We start from the raw sequence: 18798 nt of genomic DNA, 5'->3' as shown, positions 1-18798 counted from the left end.
GAAAAGTTAACATGTCACAGAAATCGGGCCCTGGGTAATATGCAAGGTTTCTTGGTAGTCACGGTGTTCTATGTCTTTCCTTTGCAAATAGCCTTTTTTGGCTTACCAGGTCGAATTAAAAATTCTTCATGTTACCAGAACTGAAAAACTGTCAAGCTCACGCGACCAGTTTTAATTCTACATGCCAAACTTTGAGATAAACCCCACCATAATCCAACCTGTAAACCATGTCCTCTACATGTTTTGAGAGTGCCAAGATGGCGGCCAACTGGCTTCAACCAATCAACATACCGCTAGAGGTGTATGCGCTATCCAGTCTTTTTTTTTTTTTTTTTTTAGATCCGTGGATCCTCATCGTGTACTTCCTCGTTTGGCTCAAAATGCGCATGCACAACAAATCCTTCGAGTCCTGGGTCCAGACTAGAGGCAAGGCCGGATTTGAACCGAAGTCCTCAGAACTGTCAGGTAGCTGTGTCAACTAGTCGCCCACTATTCCGCTTCACTGAAACATTAAAATGACGACGATTGTATCATCAAACATAATTAAAATATGTAGCTGCTCCTGGTAAAAAAATAAATAAATGCAGAAAACCCCAATACTTGCAGCTAAAAGAAATTATTCAAGTTTGGCAACTAAACCAGGCATATAATTGCACGCTTTGGGCACTCTGTTTTGTCCTTGTCCTCGCCTAACTGATGATTTATTGATTTTCTTTCCAGGCATGAGTTTAATGAATCAAAAGTAATCATTTTAAATGTAATTTGCCCATACGTATATTCCGTAATTAAGAATTGAAACTCGATGTTATTTGTTTGACCAAAATGGCAATCAAATGTATTAGAAGGTTATGTGTAAATATGCATCAGCAGTACAACAAACTTCATTGTGTATTCTGTGTATCCCCAGAAAGACAAGTATTACTTATTTGTAGTGTTGAGCTCAAACTCACACTTTCTTTAGAAATGAAATACATGGGTATTGCTAGCTAAAAAGTTCTGTCAAAGAAATAGCCAATTTAGTTGATTTGGCATAAGCTACAGCCAAAATATAATAAAAACAACACACAAGAGTGCTATTAAAAGGCAAGGAACATCCACTACAGAACTGTTTTGACACAACAAGGTGTCGTCTTTTTTTTTTTTTGGCATGCTCATGTGGAGGACATGTTTCTGGATCCCTGCAATTAGATCAAACTGAAGCTGTTTATTGCGCAAACACCTCCTTCCAGCTCTTGAGGGACCTTAAATGGACTGCAGCTAAGGACATGCAGAGGTGAGTCGTAATTCTCGGTTGGCAGGAACAGCCAATTTCACATATATTTTCGCCTCTGCTGGCATAAGTACAACTGCAATTTGTGCACCGAGCATTGAAAAGGTGACCTACGGAAATAGCCTGAGAGCAGCTACAGCTGACCAAGCCGAACCTTCACCGCTTAAAGTAAAGTCCATCCTTCCATTTTATGTACTGTGTTGGGTGCTGGGCCCTGGGTTGGAGGTTCGCCATCTATGTGCCATTTTATGTCCCATGAGTCTCCGAGTAGCCTTAGTGGCAGGGTTTATTAATGAGATTTCAGAACGCTTATGAATACAAGTTCAATGGGGGGAGAGAAAAAAAAATCGTTTGTTTCTGCTGCAACTTGAAAACTGGTTAATTAATCCCCCCCCCCCACACACACACACACACTCACAAAAGAAATCCCGAAGCTAATGTGAATAAAAATCGTTTTTTTTCCCACTTACAATGGATTATATTAAAATTAAACATGTTATGACAAATTGATATGAATGATGGATTTGTTCTGCTTGTTTTCAAAGTTTTCTTTGGGTGTGCGTGTGAGCCAAGAGAGTTTTGAAGGTCTTTCCAGTGTTGCGTTATTGTTTACGAGCTCCGTTTATCTCCAAATGTTAAGCCTCGTTTTCTCATTAAACCGACATGGCGTTGATCCCTCCCAACTTAACAGTTGAGCAGCAAACCCGTTAAACAATTAAGAACCCTAATCTGACAAGTGTAAGCTTTTACCTAACCATGAATTATTTAACATTTAAGCAACTGAAGCTGATACGAGCAAAATCCGATTCACTCTGCCAAATGGATTTTAGGAGTCCTGCGTGCTTGCATTTCCACTGCAGAAGAACGGTTTTCCAAAATGTTAATCAGAGCAATGTTGCAAGTAAACAAAGGCAAGACGACATGGGTTGTATGTTGATGCCTGAAGCACAATGCAGTATTGAAAGCCGTTGAAACATTTATTCAATATCTTGATATCCGGTTTAAGTTCCATGTATTGGTACACTCTTTGTCCTTACCAGTAAGATAATTCAGCCCTTGACATCCAACTTAAAGCCCAAGTGACATGCCTATAAACATTCTAAAATAGATATTGTACTGAAAAATACATAACATGATTCACTTCAATGTCTATAAGAAAAAATAAATATGAGTGCAGAGCGTGTCATCAATGCGCAAAGTGGCGGAAGTCTCACTCGACATCGAAGTCGTAGCCGTATTGCATGCAACGTCATCAGCAGATGACACACTGGGACATTCGCCATTGAAAACACGTAGTGGCGCCTGCTATGGGAGAGGAACAACTGAGATTTTTGGATTTTTCCAACACCCCTTCTGGGATGGAAATTCTTTTCGAAGAAGAGAACATCTCACAATTGAGTAAAGTGAGCAGGGCAATATTACCCTTTTGTTTCGAGCCATATTTGGATGATATGCGGACAACTTCTAACTAACAACAGACTCACCAACAGTATGTATGTATGTTTGTATGTAGCTCTATACACAGGTCCTGTGCAGCTGTGCAATCCATTTTTCACAACGATCCGGGTCTTTTGGAAACATATGAATAATAAATCCATCCTCCCAAGTGTTCGAACAATATCCAACAATACAACGAGCTGGCATTTTGGCTAACACGAAGGAACAAAGAGCTACCTTCCCGCAGGTAAAACCGGTATTAACACATGAGGCCTCCTGACTGGACTCCTGCTGATAATGTCCCTTCCTGCTTCTTCTCCAAAACAAATACCTCAAGAGGATTTTCATCGCGGGAGTTACAAAAATCTATATACATCAAAATCATGTTTGGGGTGAAAAAACAAATAGGTCCATTCCAGCTGCCTTTTTTTTTTAATTAAAAACATACTAAAAATCATGCTTTTCATGTCAGTGGACCTTTAAAGTCCATGTCCTTGCACACTTTTTGTCTTCACTAGTAAGAGAATTCAGCACGGATTAAGACGTTGCTAGTGACATAAAAGTGAGCACAAGTTGACATCTGCAATCTACTAGTAAGTAGTTTGATCATTTGTTCGATAGCCTTGACATCCATCTTAACATCCCTGTATTAGGGTGGACTTCAGTTCATTTGAACCTCTAAAGCGAAAAAAAAACAGTTCATGTAAACAACCTGACCTGATTGAGAAAAATATATATAAAGTCAGATCCTACAGTGGCCCCTGCTCTATGACAGAAACCTCACAACTCTCAAATCTGTCAATTTGCACTACTGACTTCATCCTGGCAGCGTTAATTACTTATTGTTGTTTTCTCTTTGAACTCGCCTCATTTTAAGCCTGCACAAAGCTGAGGTTGGGCCATAAAATTTCTACCCATCAGCAAAGTACTTTAACTTGCCAAGTCCATCATTAAATATTCATATGCAAACTGTGAGCTTGATTTAAACCTGTGCCTTGGCCAAAAACTAATGTGTCCCCACAATATACTGGATGAACCACTGAAGTTTTGTCATTTTGTCTTTCACTCCCGCGTTGTAGTAATAGTATTTAATTGCAGATACGGGATAAGCAGTTTGTCTTGAAAACGGCCCTTAGAATTCAACTCTTGCAAATAATGGTTCCTCCTACTCACAATTTGCAAGCAATTAAACATATCTGTGTTCAGTTCCTTCAAATAATTACCACTGTTTCAACAACTTGAATTATACTATATATGGAAACCCCTCCTGGAAGCAGTCACCTTATCGTGGTGGAGGGGTTAGTGTGTCCCAATGACCTTAGGAGCAAAGTTGTCGGGGGCTTCATCAATGCAGCTTTGGTGGTCGCTAAAGCAAAAACCTCGGGCATGCGAGGAGTTTGGTGAGGTCATGGAGAAAGACTTCCGGATGGCTTCAAGGAAATTCTGGTCCACCATCCAGTGTCTCAGGAGGGGGAAGCAGTGCATCATAAATGCTGTGTATAGTGAGGATGGGGCACTGCAAATCTTGACGTGGGAACACTTTGAAAGACCTCCTCAATTGCATCAACACGAATCCCATGTTCTCTGAGGCATTGCTCTCCTATTTCTGGGGTCACCAAGGTGGTTAAAAAGCTCCCCAGTGCCATAGCCCCGCAAGTGGATGATACTTTCAAAGTATGGAGTAACAAACCCCCTGATACTGGCCATTTGGTCCACGTACGACCGATGTCGGAGTTTTGTCCGTGCCTGGGATGAGAATAAAGATTTCCAAATCTGAGCCCATCGTCCTCAGTTGGAAAAGGGTGGCGTGCCCTCTCCAGGTCAGAGATGAGATCCTGCCCCAAGTGTCACGCCAACATGTCCTCTCATTTTGGACCCTAGTCTGTTGGTAGTTTATACTGAACATGGAGATTCATCTGATAATCTAGTTTCCTTGTTCCTAAAACATCTAAGCTAAGAATGAATGTGAACATTTGTTTGTGTAACTGTGCCATGTGATTTACTCGCAACCAATCCAGGGTGTAACACTTGCCCAAAATCTGCGGGAATAAGCTTTTGCTCATCCGTGACCTTGATGAAACCGGTTGGCATTAACAAAAAAATAGCTAAATAAAGTAAACAATTTGTTTGTGTTATTGTCAATGAGTTCCCAATTATGTTAACACAAACATATGGAGATGACCTAACGTTATCATATTTGTTTTGTGTTGAACTAACACAATACAGTTGCGTGGAGGCAGTTGAGAAGAAAGTATTCTTTAAAGTCAACACTTCATTTGTTTGAAAGATCAGCCCGATGTTTGCATAATTCTAACCCCAGGGACTTTTAGGGTGATCTGATATTGTAAATAGCTCCTCTGGTAGGTTTTGCTTACATCAATGTCTTCTGGGTTAACTATGAATTCAGCAGGCAGAAACATTTGTTTGGAAATATAGTCAGCAGAAGTTTGCTCAATGTACTGTTTTGACATTTTCATCTCAGAGCTCAAATAAAGAACCAAAAATAATGTATATCTTGAAAACTCAGTATAGGAAAGAGGCATGCAGCCAAGGGGCGGGGCTTGCCGGGTCAGGTGGGCTTGGCCACAGAGGTTCTCTCATCAGCAGAATGTCGATATAGAAACACTTGACTTTCCTTCTGTCTTCTGTGTCTGTGTCAGGCAGGATAACGGAGGAGCGCTGAGTGACCACCGGCATTAAAGTTGCGGCATCGAGACGTGCCGTCCGAGGGAGGTAAGACTTCTTTTCTTTCATCCACCCCAATGCTGACTTTCCTGGCTTAGTGACTCCTCATGTACAGGATGTAAATAGGCGTCTTTCCCTTGAGTGCAATATCAATGGAACTGCGGGCTAGTTACAAATTCGCTCCATGCTATTAATTCATACATTCATTTTTCATGTTTAACAAAACCATTTCATGAAAGACAACCCATCGTGTTGTCCTGCTAATACAACATTAGACTTCCTTCTTTTTCCTGCTTCATTTGAAATTTTAATTAGGACATTTCTTACTCAAACTGAATACCATTATAACAGCACACATTTCAATAAGATGATTTTAGCATGGTTCCCAATGTAAAAGCTTAACTAATTGATTTCATTCTTTTTGATTACATTTTACCGTTGAGGGAGAGCTCTTGAATTTAGGGATTTAGAATAGTTGTCTGTCTCTCTAAGTGCCCTGTGACTGGTTAGTGACCAATCAAGGGTTCAGTCTACCTTTCGTGGCACGTAACTGGGATATAGGCTACAGTCCCCCACAGCCATGGACAATATTTTTTTCATGCTTTTTAGAATATTTCCACTTTTTTGACCATATTACTTGCACTGTATGCGGTTTTGTCTTTTTTTTAATATTTTGTCATTTTTATTGTTTTTATGCCATTTTAAATGTTTTATCTCTTTGTTTTCAAATGCCTTTAATCGTGTAAAGCACATTGAGTTACCTCGTGGATGAAATGCGCTATACAAATAAATTTGCTTTGCTTGCTTTGCTACTGTATAGTAAATGGATGGATGGACATCTCTTGAAACCTCTGACTGTTCCTAGTACGCATTGCGCGGCAGAAATCGGGAAAAAAATGCAGCCAATGTTCAAGGTTGATAAAACCTAATGATTACAATCATGGAGGAATTTAATTATAACTTAGTCGAGAACCAGCAGGGAGCAGCATTATAGAAACAGACCTCAAATGTAAAGCAATTCATCACACAGTTTACTTATACGAGTGTGTGTGTGTGTGTGTGTGTGTGTGTGTGTGTGTGTGTGTGTGTGTGTGTGTGTGTGTGTGTGTGTGTGTGTGTGTGTGTGTGTGTGCGTGCGTGCGTGCGTGCGTGTAATTAAAAAAAATATCGTACTTCACCGGACCTGGACTTCTTGCAAGTGCAGCACTAACAAAATTTCATTTTGAAAGCTGTCACTTTCTTTTTTCTGTTTCTAATAAGAAAAATGGCCTCAAAACATGATCAGCCAAAAGCTATGAAAGATTGGAACTTTGAATAATTAATTAGTTGTTGAAGCAATGTCAATATGTATTTTTCTCCAAGAATGAACCGATATATGGCTGTTCAGGTGTTCTAGTTGTCTGCCTCTGTGTCTGTCTATCTGTGTATGGTCGGAGGGATGTGCAAAGGACAAGATGGCAATTAACTCTACCATCGTTTGAAATATAATATCAGTGTTTATCATTTATCACTTTGGTGCCATTCAACTCTGTATTAAATGTGAATGCGAAAACATTGAAATGGAAAGACGTGCCAGACACTTTATGACCCCCGAATGGCAAAAGGGGCATTATTAGCTTTAGCACTTGTCCTATTCTCTTGCCCTGAGGGAATGTCGTCATGCAGGTCTTAGTCACCATCTTCAGACTCACCACGTACAGCGGTCGGGTGACCTAACAAATCTCATTTTGGAACATACCGGTAAGCTATAAATGCATTAGTAGGTGATAAGCAATTTTGGATAAAATTCAAAAGGTCAAACTTCAACTTTACTGTGAATCCAGTAAGGCTATTTTACTGATGTTTACAACTTAGCATCAATACTCATCTCCTTGAGCATAGAATTTTTTATTCAGTTCTTTTGTTGGCTCTTAGTCAATGGTTTTTTTTTTTTTTTTTTTGGTCTGACTCCAGTCAGGAACCATACATGTCTTACTATTTGATCCAGGTCAACTTGGTCTCTTTTTTTTAGTTTAAAAGTGTTATGCAGTAATTGCTGTTATGTTGTTAATTGCTACTACAATTATGTATATCCTAATCCTTCATTAGATACAGCTGCTCAATCGAATGTTTTGTCACTGTCAGATCAAATGGTGCAGTTCTATCGTGTATGTCAAGTGGGGGGGGGGTTGCTTGTTTTTAATTACTGGAACTCAGATTTCATCGCACAGTCGTTACTGTTATAATAAATTTGTGTGGCTGGAAAATTGACTTCTCACAGATATTACAGTTTTTGACATTTTCAACCAACTACAATTAATTTTTCACTTTTCAATTAAGAAGTACACAGTACTGGATGCTAACTTTGAGGCAAATTTTTGCAAAGGTTAAATAGTAGTAATCATCATCATACGTTTAAAAAAGTGTTTACAGTTGATTGATTGCATTAATTACACAAATTATTTATAAAAAAAAATTGTGACTTTCACAAAATGAATGGACTAGTTATAGAAAGTCAAAGTTCACATGAGCAGTGCTCAGTTAAACTTTTTATGAATGCCTTATGGGCAGCCTCGCTGTGTTTGAGACTTTTTGTTTTGTTTTTTTGCCAAGACCAGCTACAGGGAAGGATTAATCAAATGCAGTCAGGTCCATGCACAGACAGGGAAGGAGCGTTTCTTTTTGTGAGAAGTGTAGATCGGTATATAAATGGCCCTTTTATCCATTCTTGCATAAATATATTTGGTGCAGCAAAAGAAATGCAGCAGTCCAGAAGGTTTTGGGATTAGAAACCAGGTTGAAGTTTCATCCAAGCCAGCGTGTTTTGTTGTTCCATTGCTGGTTGCTTGTCTTTTGCAAGGGCTTTTGCGCTCACTGGAGAGTCAACATAATGGCTTGCCCTCAGCAGTTTCAGCATAAACAGCCATATTACAATGGTGACAGTACAATTTTATTATAATATTTGGATGAATAATAATTGTTTCCCCCATAACTTTATTAAAAAGACTGGCAACAAGAACAAAAAATGAAGACTCATGAAGCAGTCCACAAAAGCCGGTTTTTGTGACAGCCTGAGTATTCATTGCCCGGAGTAAATATAATACAAAACTTTTTTGATTCACTTTAAAAGAATGCAAACTCACAGATTTTGGTACGGAGTGTTTGTATAATTTCCACTGCACATTTAATTCTGTTCTTTATTTGGCTAACGAATTTGTTTAAGAATTCTACTGTGGGGTAAAAAAAAAACCCCAACAACTTCATAAAGCTTCAATATATAATTATTTATTATGTGGTAAGTATGATGCAATATATAACCACGAAATGTATTTTACATGCCATTTTGCACTTGCAGATTTTTTTTTTTAACGCTTTTTACTTTTTACTTAATTTCTCAGCATGGTCCTTCTATTGACTTTAAATCTTGGGTGGAACCGGAAACAAACATTTGAGAGGCCGCAGAAATCTTCTCTTGGTACTTCTACACACTATGAAATCTCAATACACCAATTATCCTCGGTTTTAGATCTTCCGCAGAAACAATGCAAAATAGTGTATCAGTTGACTTCCTGCCTTCGCCCTCTGGCTGCGAAGACGGAAATCCCAGCATCGAGTGCTACGTGGGTGAATTTTGTTCCACCGCCTGGTGGGATGCTCAGCGAGCAAATGCCTTTGATCTGCTAAAACATGTGGCAAAGCATGACTCCGCCATCCACCCGCCTTATTTGCCCCGCTTCTCTCATTCGTTTTGCCTCACCGCCGTTTATCCCGCTCCGCGACGTCCCAGATCTCCAGCCGAGCGGGACTGGAGGTGGGGAAGGCTTCTGCTTATGTAATGTAGCACCCCAAGTCGGCCTCACCAAACCACCACAGGGGGTGTCCCTTTTTTGGGATGCAAAACGAGAGTCATTAAGACGCCTTGCTAAGAGGCCTCTGCCCGCAAACTGCTGTCATTGATGCATTTTCCCGTGTTAATATTCCATTCAGTTGTAAAACAGGTTGCGGCGCCTCCTCAAGGCCAAATGAAGCCTTGTTGTTTATTTGTTGGAGGCTCAATTATTGAGTCTCTTTGTAAGGGACGAAAGGACATCGTGCATGGGAGATCAGGAGTGTCATTAACCTCTTCCTCTCCCACTCCTCTATGAAAACTTGCACATTTTTGTCCTCAAAAGAATGTGAGTTCATTTTGAAGTGCCAGTACAGAGTTCAGTCTTGACTCGAACAGTTTGGTCAATGGAGTATTTTTCTAAAATTCAAAATCAAGGTTCAATTCTCAGCCCATCACCTTATGCTGGTGTTAGCACTTGGTTCGTTGACATAAAATGGTCAAAGAGGTAATCGCATACTGAGGCTTTATGTCTGCTCTTAAAATAAATGATCAAACTCTCAAGTCTTTAAATTGCCTGCATGCTTGTGCCCTACGATGACAGATTTATTTTGAAAGCCTGTGCGATCGCCAATGCATGACTGATGTCCGTTTATTCTGCGATGTTGCTCTCTTTCAAAGCTTAAAAAAAAAACATCCAGCACATATACATTTTATCTACATATTCACTTTACTAGATATTGCATTGGAATCCAAACAGCCAAATTGCCAATGAAAATAAAGACTATACATTGCATTATACAGCACATTGTTGGAGGGGAGCATCTGAGTTCAAATCTTGGCCTTCCTGCCTGGAGCTTGCAATGTTTTCCCCACAGTATGTGTTTTATGTACCCTGTGATATATTCGGTGACCAGTACACAGTCCCCCCCTCACTCCCACATAAAAAAAAGATAATGTCTGACTGACTCTTCCTAAGTGCTCGTCATTTCGAGAAATATTCTGACATCAATTGTCACACTTTAACTGTCTATCCACTATATTGCTTGTATTCATGATGTGGAAAAGACCCAGTATTTCAAAAGTATTGAGTGATATTTAATACAGAACAACAGTCGTTGCCTTACTGTGCCCTAGTGATGCCATTACATGCCTGTAAAACTGAATATGTACTACAATGTTTCATTGCTGAACTATACTGTAACATTTGATTGTCCCAGCATTTTAAATCATGATTTCTTTATAACTTTAGTGGCAGAAAAAAAATCCCTCTAATCTGTCAATGTCTGCTTTTTTTATTGATTATATATTTCCTCTATACTGTACTGTCAAAGAATAAACAACATTTTTGCAGAGTGTCACTCTGGGGAGCCAAGTGCAAAATACGATGACAAACGCTGCAAAGATATAGTTATGCGGGATGTAAATCACTGCCATTTTTAACTTCTATATTGGGATTTATTCCAAATGTCATCAAGATTCACTTTTTTGTATTTATTTTCCATCTCTTAATGAAACCTGATCAAAATGTACGGCGCAAAATATTTCATTTTTTACTGCAATGCAGCTGCAGTCATTCTGCTGCTGGTGCACTGCACCCCGCAGTAAATTTATGGGCCGTGTTATGAACACATTTCATACTACGTTGGCTGATGAGAGAAGCAAATACTAGTATACCACAAAAAAATTAAAGTTGCAGTAGTGAAAACACAAAAATAGATACCCTGAATGGGACGCTACTGGTTTCGCAAGGAAATTACGGCACATGCACGCACGCACGCACACAACAAACAAACCTCCACACTTACATTCACGCCTAGGGTCAACTCAAAGTCTTACATGATTACAATTCCCAGTGGATCAAATCATAATTAATCTCCTTTATGTATACAGAGATCCCGTGACTCAGGGGTGCAAGTTTTTCGTTCTTTGAGTGAACTTCGGATCAGACAAGTGAAGCGCAAAAAGGAGAACAGCAGTTGCTGATGTATATTCAGCAATTCGTTTAACAGGGAAAGCAGGCAAAAGCACAAATATAAAATGGAAACACATGCAAGGATTCATTTTAACAACCATTCGAATTGGTGATTGTTAAAATGTCGTAAAAAAATATATATATATTGTACAGGTGGGTCAATTTGAGCCCAGCTTTCAACTCCCAGTTATGTGCACTTGTTTCAAGCATTTGCCCTTTTTCTGCTCATTTAATTCAAGCTTTAAAAAGTATTGGCTCATGAAAGTGACGTTCCATCTCCTTTGTCTTCTTTTCTGTTGTTTAAACAGGTCTCTTGCCTCTAACACTTGTCGGCATGGATGAACGCAAGAAGCAAAAGCGAGCAGTGATTGCCTCGTAAAGTACGAATATTTGTCATTTCTATGGTGCCCCCGCTGGAGTGATTATAACAAGCCATGGCTACGTTTGTCTCTCTAAATATGACACTCTGCCGAGAGAAAAAAACAAAAACAAAACTGTGGCTGTGGAGTGTGATGAAAGCTGCAGCATCTGCAACTTTATTACTGTAGAGAGACAAGATGAAAAGTTTGGTCCACTGTATTAGGAGGAGCAAATGGGTGCACAGGCAATAAATATGGAAACAATTTGACAAGACGTAATAAAACGAAAAAAAAAAGCAAAAAAGTGGCCAGAGCATGTCAGAGACTGTCGTTTCTATGGAAGAGACTTGTCCTAATTGCAGCGCCACCACAGACCCGAAGGTGGATGCAACCAAAGTGGTCTTGTTGGGAATAGTGCTGCTGGTCTTTGTTGTGTTCGGGATCCTTGGCAACATCCTGGTCATCCTGTCGGTGGTGTGCCATCACCACTGGCGCTCAGTAACTCATTACTTCATCGCCAACCTGGCGGCGGCAGACCTACTGCTCAGCTCGGCGGTCCTGCCTTTCTCTGCCACCTCAGAAGCGCTTGGCAGATGGGTGTTCGGGCGGTCTTTCTGCAGCGTATGGGCAGCCCTGGATGTCCTCTGTTGCACCGCCTCCATCCTCAGTCTGTGTGTGATCTCTATCGACCGCTACCTCGCCGTTAGCTACCCCTTGCGCTACCCGGTGATGGCTACTGGCCGGCGTGGCATGGCTGCAGTGGCTGCTCTCTGGGGACTCTCCGCAGCTATATCTGTGGGCCCTCTTTTTGGCTGGAAGGAGCCTGACCCCGAAGACGAGACAGTGTGTCGAATCACCGAGGAGCCCGGCTATGCCCTGTTCTCGGCATTGGCGTCTTTCTACATACCACTGGCAATCATCCTCTCCATGTATTGTCGAGTGTATGGTGTGGCAAAGAGGGAGACAGAAACCCTCAGGAAAAGTAGTGATGGAGTAGGAGTTGAGACCGAAGGGGTGATTCTGAGAGTGCACAGAGGGAACGCCGCTCAAACGGCCAAGCCTGAAGAGGACAACAGCCCCGGAGGGTCCAAACACATCACCAGTAGCCTCCCAAAGATGCTCAAGCTTCCCAGAGAGGAGAAAGCAGCCAAGACCCTCGGGGTCGTCGTCGGGTGCTTCATTCTTTGTTGGCTGCCGTTTTTCCTGGTCTTGCCGATTGGTAAGGAACTCTTAACACTGTGTGCCTCTCTCATGTATATTCCAAACAATTTCTTCAACCTAATTCTATTTAAGTGTTATCTGAGCTGCAGAAGGTCAAGCGAATACCTGACGATGTCCGGTCAAGAGCCACATTATTAGCTACGCTCATTCTCCACAAAAGTCATTAAATCGAAACCCCACATGGCTGTCAAACATCAGTAGCTCTATGTTGTTGATTATAATTACAATTTTAACTGAAGTTTCATTTGAATGTGCTTCGTCATCGTTGCGATTAATCAGATAATCGGGCTAAGAAGTCACTTTGATTTCTGCAGCATTTTTATCACCGTGTCGACATTCATGTTAAAAGCTACAGAGAGTTAATTATGGAATTCATCAAGTTGCGCTGCTCGAGCCGACGATGCGATGTTAACATCATTAAAAATACCTTGTTAATCAATCTCATAAGGAAAAATTGCCCTGGGAAACACTGTTTTCAAAAACACAATTCAAGTCAGGCTGATAAGAATATAATTTTGAATATTTTGGGTTCACAAAAATTAATATAGGCTATAACATCACATGATGATCCATAAAATTGTATCTAATGAAATCAGTTGGCAGTAAGACTGTCATTTACAGTTGTTGTGGCCCATTTGGAGAATATGATCTGATCGAAAAGGCCACCTGGGTTTCAAAAACTGTCGATCCTTGAAACAATTACACACAAATGTTTGTTCAGTCATGAGAGCACGACAAGGTATGACCTTGCTTAGGACATGACCTACACCCTGACCTTTTCCAACAAGACACGTCAAGGAATTCAATCACAAGCAGCCAACTAACTTAAAAAAAAAAATTACTCTGGAGCAGAATAGACTTTGACCGCGAGATGAAATTGAATGAGCGTCTCTCATATGAAAGCTATTACTGATAACAAGCATGAGGCTTAATGGCCTGTAATGCTCATAGGCATCCTCAGTCACCGGGTATCCTCTCAAGGCAGGCATGTCATCGCAGGGGATTGGGGGGGGGGAGTTATGCATTTCAATCGAGTCAGACCTTCACGGCTCACAGCACAGCGCTCATTCCAGCTCCGAGGCGATGATAGCTCGGCATTCCCAGTATGACAGTTTTTAAAACTGCTGAAGTTTTGGGTTTATTCTTAAACACACCACAGGGAGCCTTTCTTTGTTTGCCTGCCTGTCACTGCAAATGATCACTGGCAACTCTCGTATGTGGGGACTGATCGTCAGTAGATGACATCCCGCCATCAGTGAAAAAGCATTTCCCTCACATAAAGTGGAAATACATTTTCTGCAGCACTTTCCATTGACCAAATAATCAACTAAACACAAATTGTACTTTTGCGCCACAATCACTACCATTGGCACTGTTAAATAGCGATTTCATTCTGTAGGCTATTACATTGAAAAATCTTTCAAAGTTCCCCCTCATGCCATTTTCTTTCCAACTCATGTTTCTAGTAAGCGCCACCATTGTTCACAAGTACAGCAATATGACGTTCTTTAATGTATTTCTATATTTCCATGTACTACGTAAGTCTCAAGATTTAATATAGTCTTGGACAAATTGAACAATAAACCAACAGAAGCTTTTCTTCCGGAAAAAAAGGTGTATTTCCATCAAGCTGTAGCATGTCACGTTGGTTGGATAAAGACATAATTGCATTACAATATCGCAAGTTGGTGAGTTATGTTTTTGGTCTACCACCTCCACCATGTGTTATGACTATGCAGTGGAGAGGATACACAAAAGAAAGTTTGAATAATTGTCATGTCGTCCCACTTGAGAAATACACTTTTATTTGAACTCGATTGTACCCAGAAGAGCAGTTTTTGTTAAAAATTTGCACAATTAGCCAAACAATGATGAGCCCTGCATATGCAGCATACTAAAGAACAACTGTCATTTTTAATGTTAACTAAGATTTTTTTTAAATGATATGAGTTAATGACTTCAGGAATTGTGCTATTAGGCTAACAATGTGTCGCTGTATGTCTGGGGCTGTTCTAGGGTCCGTCTTCCCATCCTGCAAGCCTCCTGAGACAGTATTTAAGATAACCTTCTGGTTGGGGTACTTCAACAGCTGCATTAACCCCATCATCTACCCATGCTTCAGCCAAGAGTTCAAGAAAGCCTTCTACAACGTGCTCCATGGCCGTTGCCTGAGGAGTGCCACAGCCCAAGGACCTCAAACCACCACCCACACCGCCGCTCCAGTCCCAGTATCTAATACACCTCATTTCTCAACCCCTGATGGTGCTTCTTTATTGGGTTGCTGTGTGGCACCCTGTATGTCCTGTGAAGGTGGGTCCGATGATACAAGTTCAGCAATGCAGAGAAAGAGTCTTCTGAGGTCCTGGTGCTTCTCATCTCGGCAAACTCCGGTACCCGAGAGCTCGTCTGCAAAGGTCTTACAGCTTTCTCTTAATGTTACTGGTGAGGCTGTTTGACTGGTACCTTACAGAACTTTGGGAAGCTGGATCCCACAAGGATCCATCACAAGTACAATGTCTATATTCTCATGGGTATGTCAACTGATGAAACTACGTCTACTACTACTATTACTGCCTATAATTGTGCAACAGACCCTTTATTAGGATCAAACATCCATTTATTGCATTCCTACACAAGCACACTGGGCCTTCCCAAGCTTACTTTACCATGATTATAGCAGAAATACTTTGAATAACCCACCTGTTAAAAAATGAAAAAATACTGAATTTATTGTAAATTTAAGCATATTTCCACTGATCTGACTACCGCTTGCAAATGTACTGGTACTCTATCCTAAAGTGTGAAACTTGACATTTTTGATTGACGCCTAATCCTAATTTTCACAAGGATGTTCATGGAATGAGAATGCAATGTGAAATTTAGTGGTGAAATAAATGAAAAAAAGACAACATGTAAGGAATGAAGAACAGAAAAAAATGGATGCCCCCCCCCCCCCCCCATTGATGTCTTGTTTACTGTGCTGTGTCGCTCTTTGTTGCATTCACTGGCTGTGTGGCAGAAATAGTGAAAGGAGATAGTGGCATCTATTTGACATGACAAATTACTTCTCCAAGATTCTTTTAAACATGCACATAATAGCTGTTCTAATAGCCAAAAAAAGAAAAAAATCTAAGTACAATTAGTACGTGGGCTTCAATAGAGGACAGAAAACTAAAGCAAAATTAGCATTCACCAACGTAACTATTGATGTTTTCTACCCTTTAACAAGTTCCCTTTGAAAACAGCACCGAACCGATTTTTCAAACATGTCACCGTAAAACGAAATCAAAATTGGATCATTGAGCAGTTGAGTTGCGACACTGCAATCAAAAGGACGCACATCAATGTCTCACTCCATTTTATACCCATGATGATAGCGGGGAAGCTAAAGCCCCTCTCAAGTGACACGGCAAAAAGGCAGATTATAGGCCTATTAGATTGGTTCCGCTTCCATAACCTGGGTAATTGATCTGCAGAGACGCGCAACAGCTAGCCATGTTCCTGTGACCGCTGAACCTGGATCTCATTTTTGAAAACATGGGGTCCCAAACTGGCCCCTTTTAACCCAAAACCCCAAAAATGACCACTCTCTTCTTTTTTATCCATAACAAAAACGACATGTGCAAAATTTCATCTCATTGGACTCACACAAAAAACCATGCAAATAGAAAAAGAACCCTGGATGGATGCACACCAATGACAGTGTTTACAACTTGATATTCATTCAGTTGTAATGAATATTCGATGTAAGCTCCGTCGCACAGTGTAAACGTGCAGTGAACGGATGATCCGCCCGTTTGACACCGGGAGTCTCTTGTCTCGTGTAGAGCAACACTGCAGGGCCACTGTACTGCTCGCCCATGTTCACCAAAGCACAAGTGAACCTTGCCCAAATCAGGGTAGCAGGTGATCTCACGCATATCCCTGCCGAGAAGGGCTACACACGGGCCTAGTTGTACGTCAATCCAAATGTAGAGTACACACAGCAGAGAAAAAAAAAAAATCACTCCATTGCACCTATGCACAATTTACCACAATGAATTGGTCTAGTTACTGTACTAAATTATCTACCATGCATGTTTTGGGAAAGTGAGAGGAAGCTAGATTACCAGGAGAAAGAGCATGGATATACAATTACTTCTACCCCAGCTAAAGTTACCCCCTCCCTTACTTAACTACTGGGTACATTTTAATATATATAGTAGTAGGAAATAGTGGGAAATTTCCAAACACAGAACTCTGAAGATTAGCATGACCACTACTGATCTTGAGAGGTAAAGTCAAGTAAACGTTCATATAATTCAGACCACAAAAAAGACAATTTGTGGTTTATTTGTGGTAGAAGGACTGACTCACAGTTTATACACACTGATTTAAAGCATCAGCAATTTTGAAACTAATTTTTAGTTTATATCATTTTCAAGGCTAATATGTTCTAGTGAAACAAACTTTAATTTCTTGGATATATCACTATTGTGCCAAACACTTGATGAAAAATTGTATTCTTTAGAAAACGAAGCCGAGCTATGTTGTGGCCAGAGCTTCGCACATCAGACCCATACTTGTGAGGTTCAGGGTTCAATTGTCAACTACCTTGCATTGCGTTTGGATTTCCTCCCAGGTTCTCAGACTTCCTCCTCCAGTCCCAAATCATCCATCCATCCATCCATCCATCCATCCATCCATTTTTATAGCTGCTTATCCTCACGAGTGTCGCGGGGAGTGCTGGAGCCTATCCCAGCTGTCAACGGGCAAGAGGCAGGGTACACCCTGGACTGGTTGCCAGAGACAAACAGCCACACTCACACCTCGGGGCAATTTAGAGTGTCCAATTAATGTTGCATGTTTTTGGGATGCGAGAGCAAACCAGAGTGTCTGGAGAAAACCCACACAGCCACGGGGAGAACATGCAAACTCCAGACAGGGGGGGGGTGAAATTGAACCCAGGTCCTCAGAACTGTGAGGCCAACACTTTCCTGCTCATCCACCATGCCGCCCTGTCCCAAAAGAGTCATTTTCATTTCATTGAAGACTCCAGAATTGTCCATAGTTTTGAATGAGTGTATGAATTTTTGCTTGTCTACATGTGCCTTTCTTTGTCGATCATTCAATGGTTCGCCCCAAAGTTTTCTGACTATTTCGGACTATTGTCTTTGACTTATATTAAAAATAGTGTTAGAATTACCAAAACAAAAAAATCCCCGCAGGCAGGCTGTGGAGCCCTGATGATGCCCGAGCTGTCTTATCTGCCGAGTACAGAACAATGAAGGAAGTTTTCGAAGACAATTTGTCATTTTGAAGTCACCTGGGGTGAAAACACAAGAGGGGGCGCTGCCAATATTCTGCTTCCGCTCGGCAGATTTTTTTTTTTTCCAAAGTTGGCAATGTATCGTTTTAACTGGATAGAGCCAACCTCAAGCACTTTGTCCTCTCAAAGTCTTTCAGATGTGCTTTCTCATTGAAAGAAAATACAGGAAAAGACTTCCAAAGCAGGGTCTACGTTTTCTCTTGGAGCATGACTGAATTTGAAATGCTAGTATATAATATATTTTTTGTTTATATAACGCTTGGACTTAAACAGTCGTGTAAATCCAAAGCTTCTACTGTCCGTTTGCTTGAAAGTTTGTTTGCTATGGCTTCAATCTTTGCATGCACTGCAGATGGGGCGTTCAACCAGAGTTCCCTTAAGAAAATAAAATGCACAAAAGCTTAAATATGAATAATTCAGAGCGTATTTATTGAATCCATGTTTGCCTCCTCTGAGTCTCCTTACCAAAGTGATGATAGCTTCTGTGTGTGGGAGTGTGTCGGATTATATTTTAGCATCCCTCATTTATGAAGCAGTATACTGTACCACTAAAATAGTATTCCAGCAAATAGATATGTAAAAAAATGATAGTACCACCACAAATAATTTTCATTTAACCCTGTGATTTAGGGGTAAGAAGTCCAGGGTGTGCCTGAAGTCAGATGGGAAAGGATTCAGGATAAGCGGTGTGGAAAATACTTGGGTGATTGTCTCTTTTGTTATTGGTAAGGATAATTA

General features: G+C 40.7%; 1 protein-coding gene across 1 annotated transcript; it reads left to right on the top strand.

The window, feature by feature from the left end:
• Nucleotides 1-11846: 11846 nt before the first annotated feature.
• LOC133491138 (alpha-1A adrenergic receptor-like) lies at nt 11847-15208 on the top strand. The gene is made up of 2 exons (XM_061802040.1): nt 11847-12750; nt 14769-15208. Exons 1-2 carry the CDS (start codon nt 11847-11849, stop codon nt 15206-15208), a joined length of 1344 nt encoding a protein of 447 aa, XP_061658024.1.
• The last annotated feature ends 3590 nt before the right edge of the window (nt 15209-18798 follow it).

The sequence above is a fragment of the Syngnathoides biaculeatus genome, chromosome 17 (genome assembly GCF_019802595.1).
Source record: "Syngnathoides biaculeatus isolate LvHL_M chromosome 17, ASM1980259v1, whole genome shotgun sequence".
Lineage (NCBI taxonomy): Eukaryota > Metazoa > Chordata > Actinopteri > Syngnathiformes > Syngnathidae > Syngnathoides > Syngnathoides biaculeatus.
Note: the sequence above shows the minus strand (reverse complement) of the source record. Positions and strands in the feature narration are given on the sequence as shown.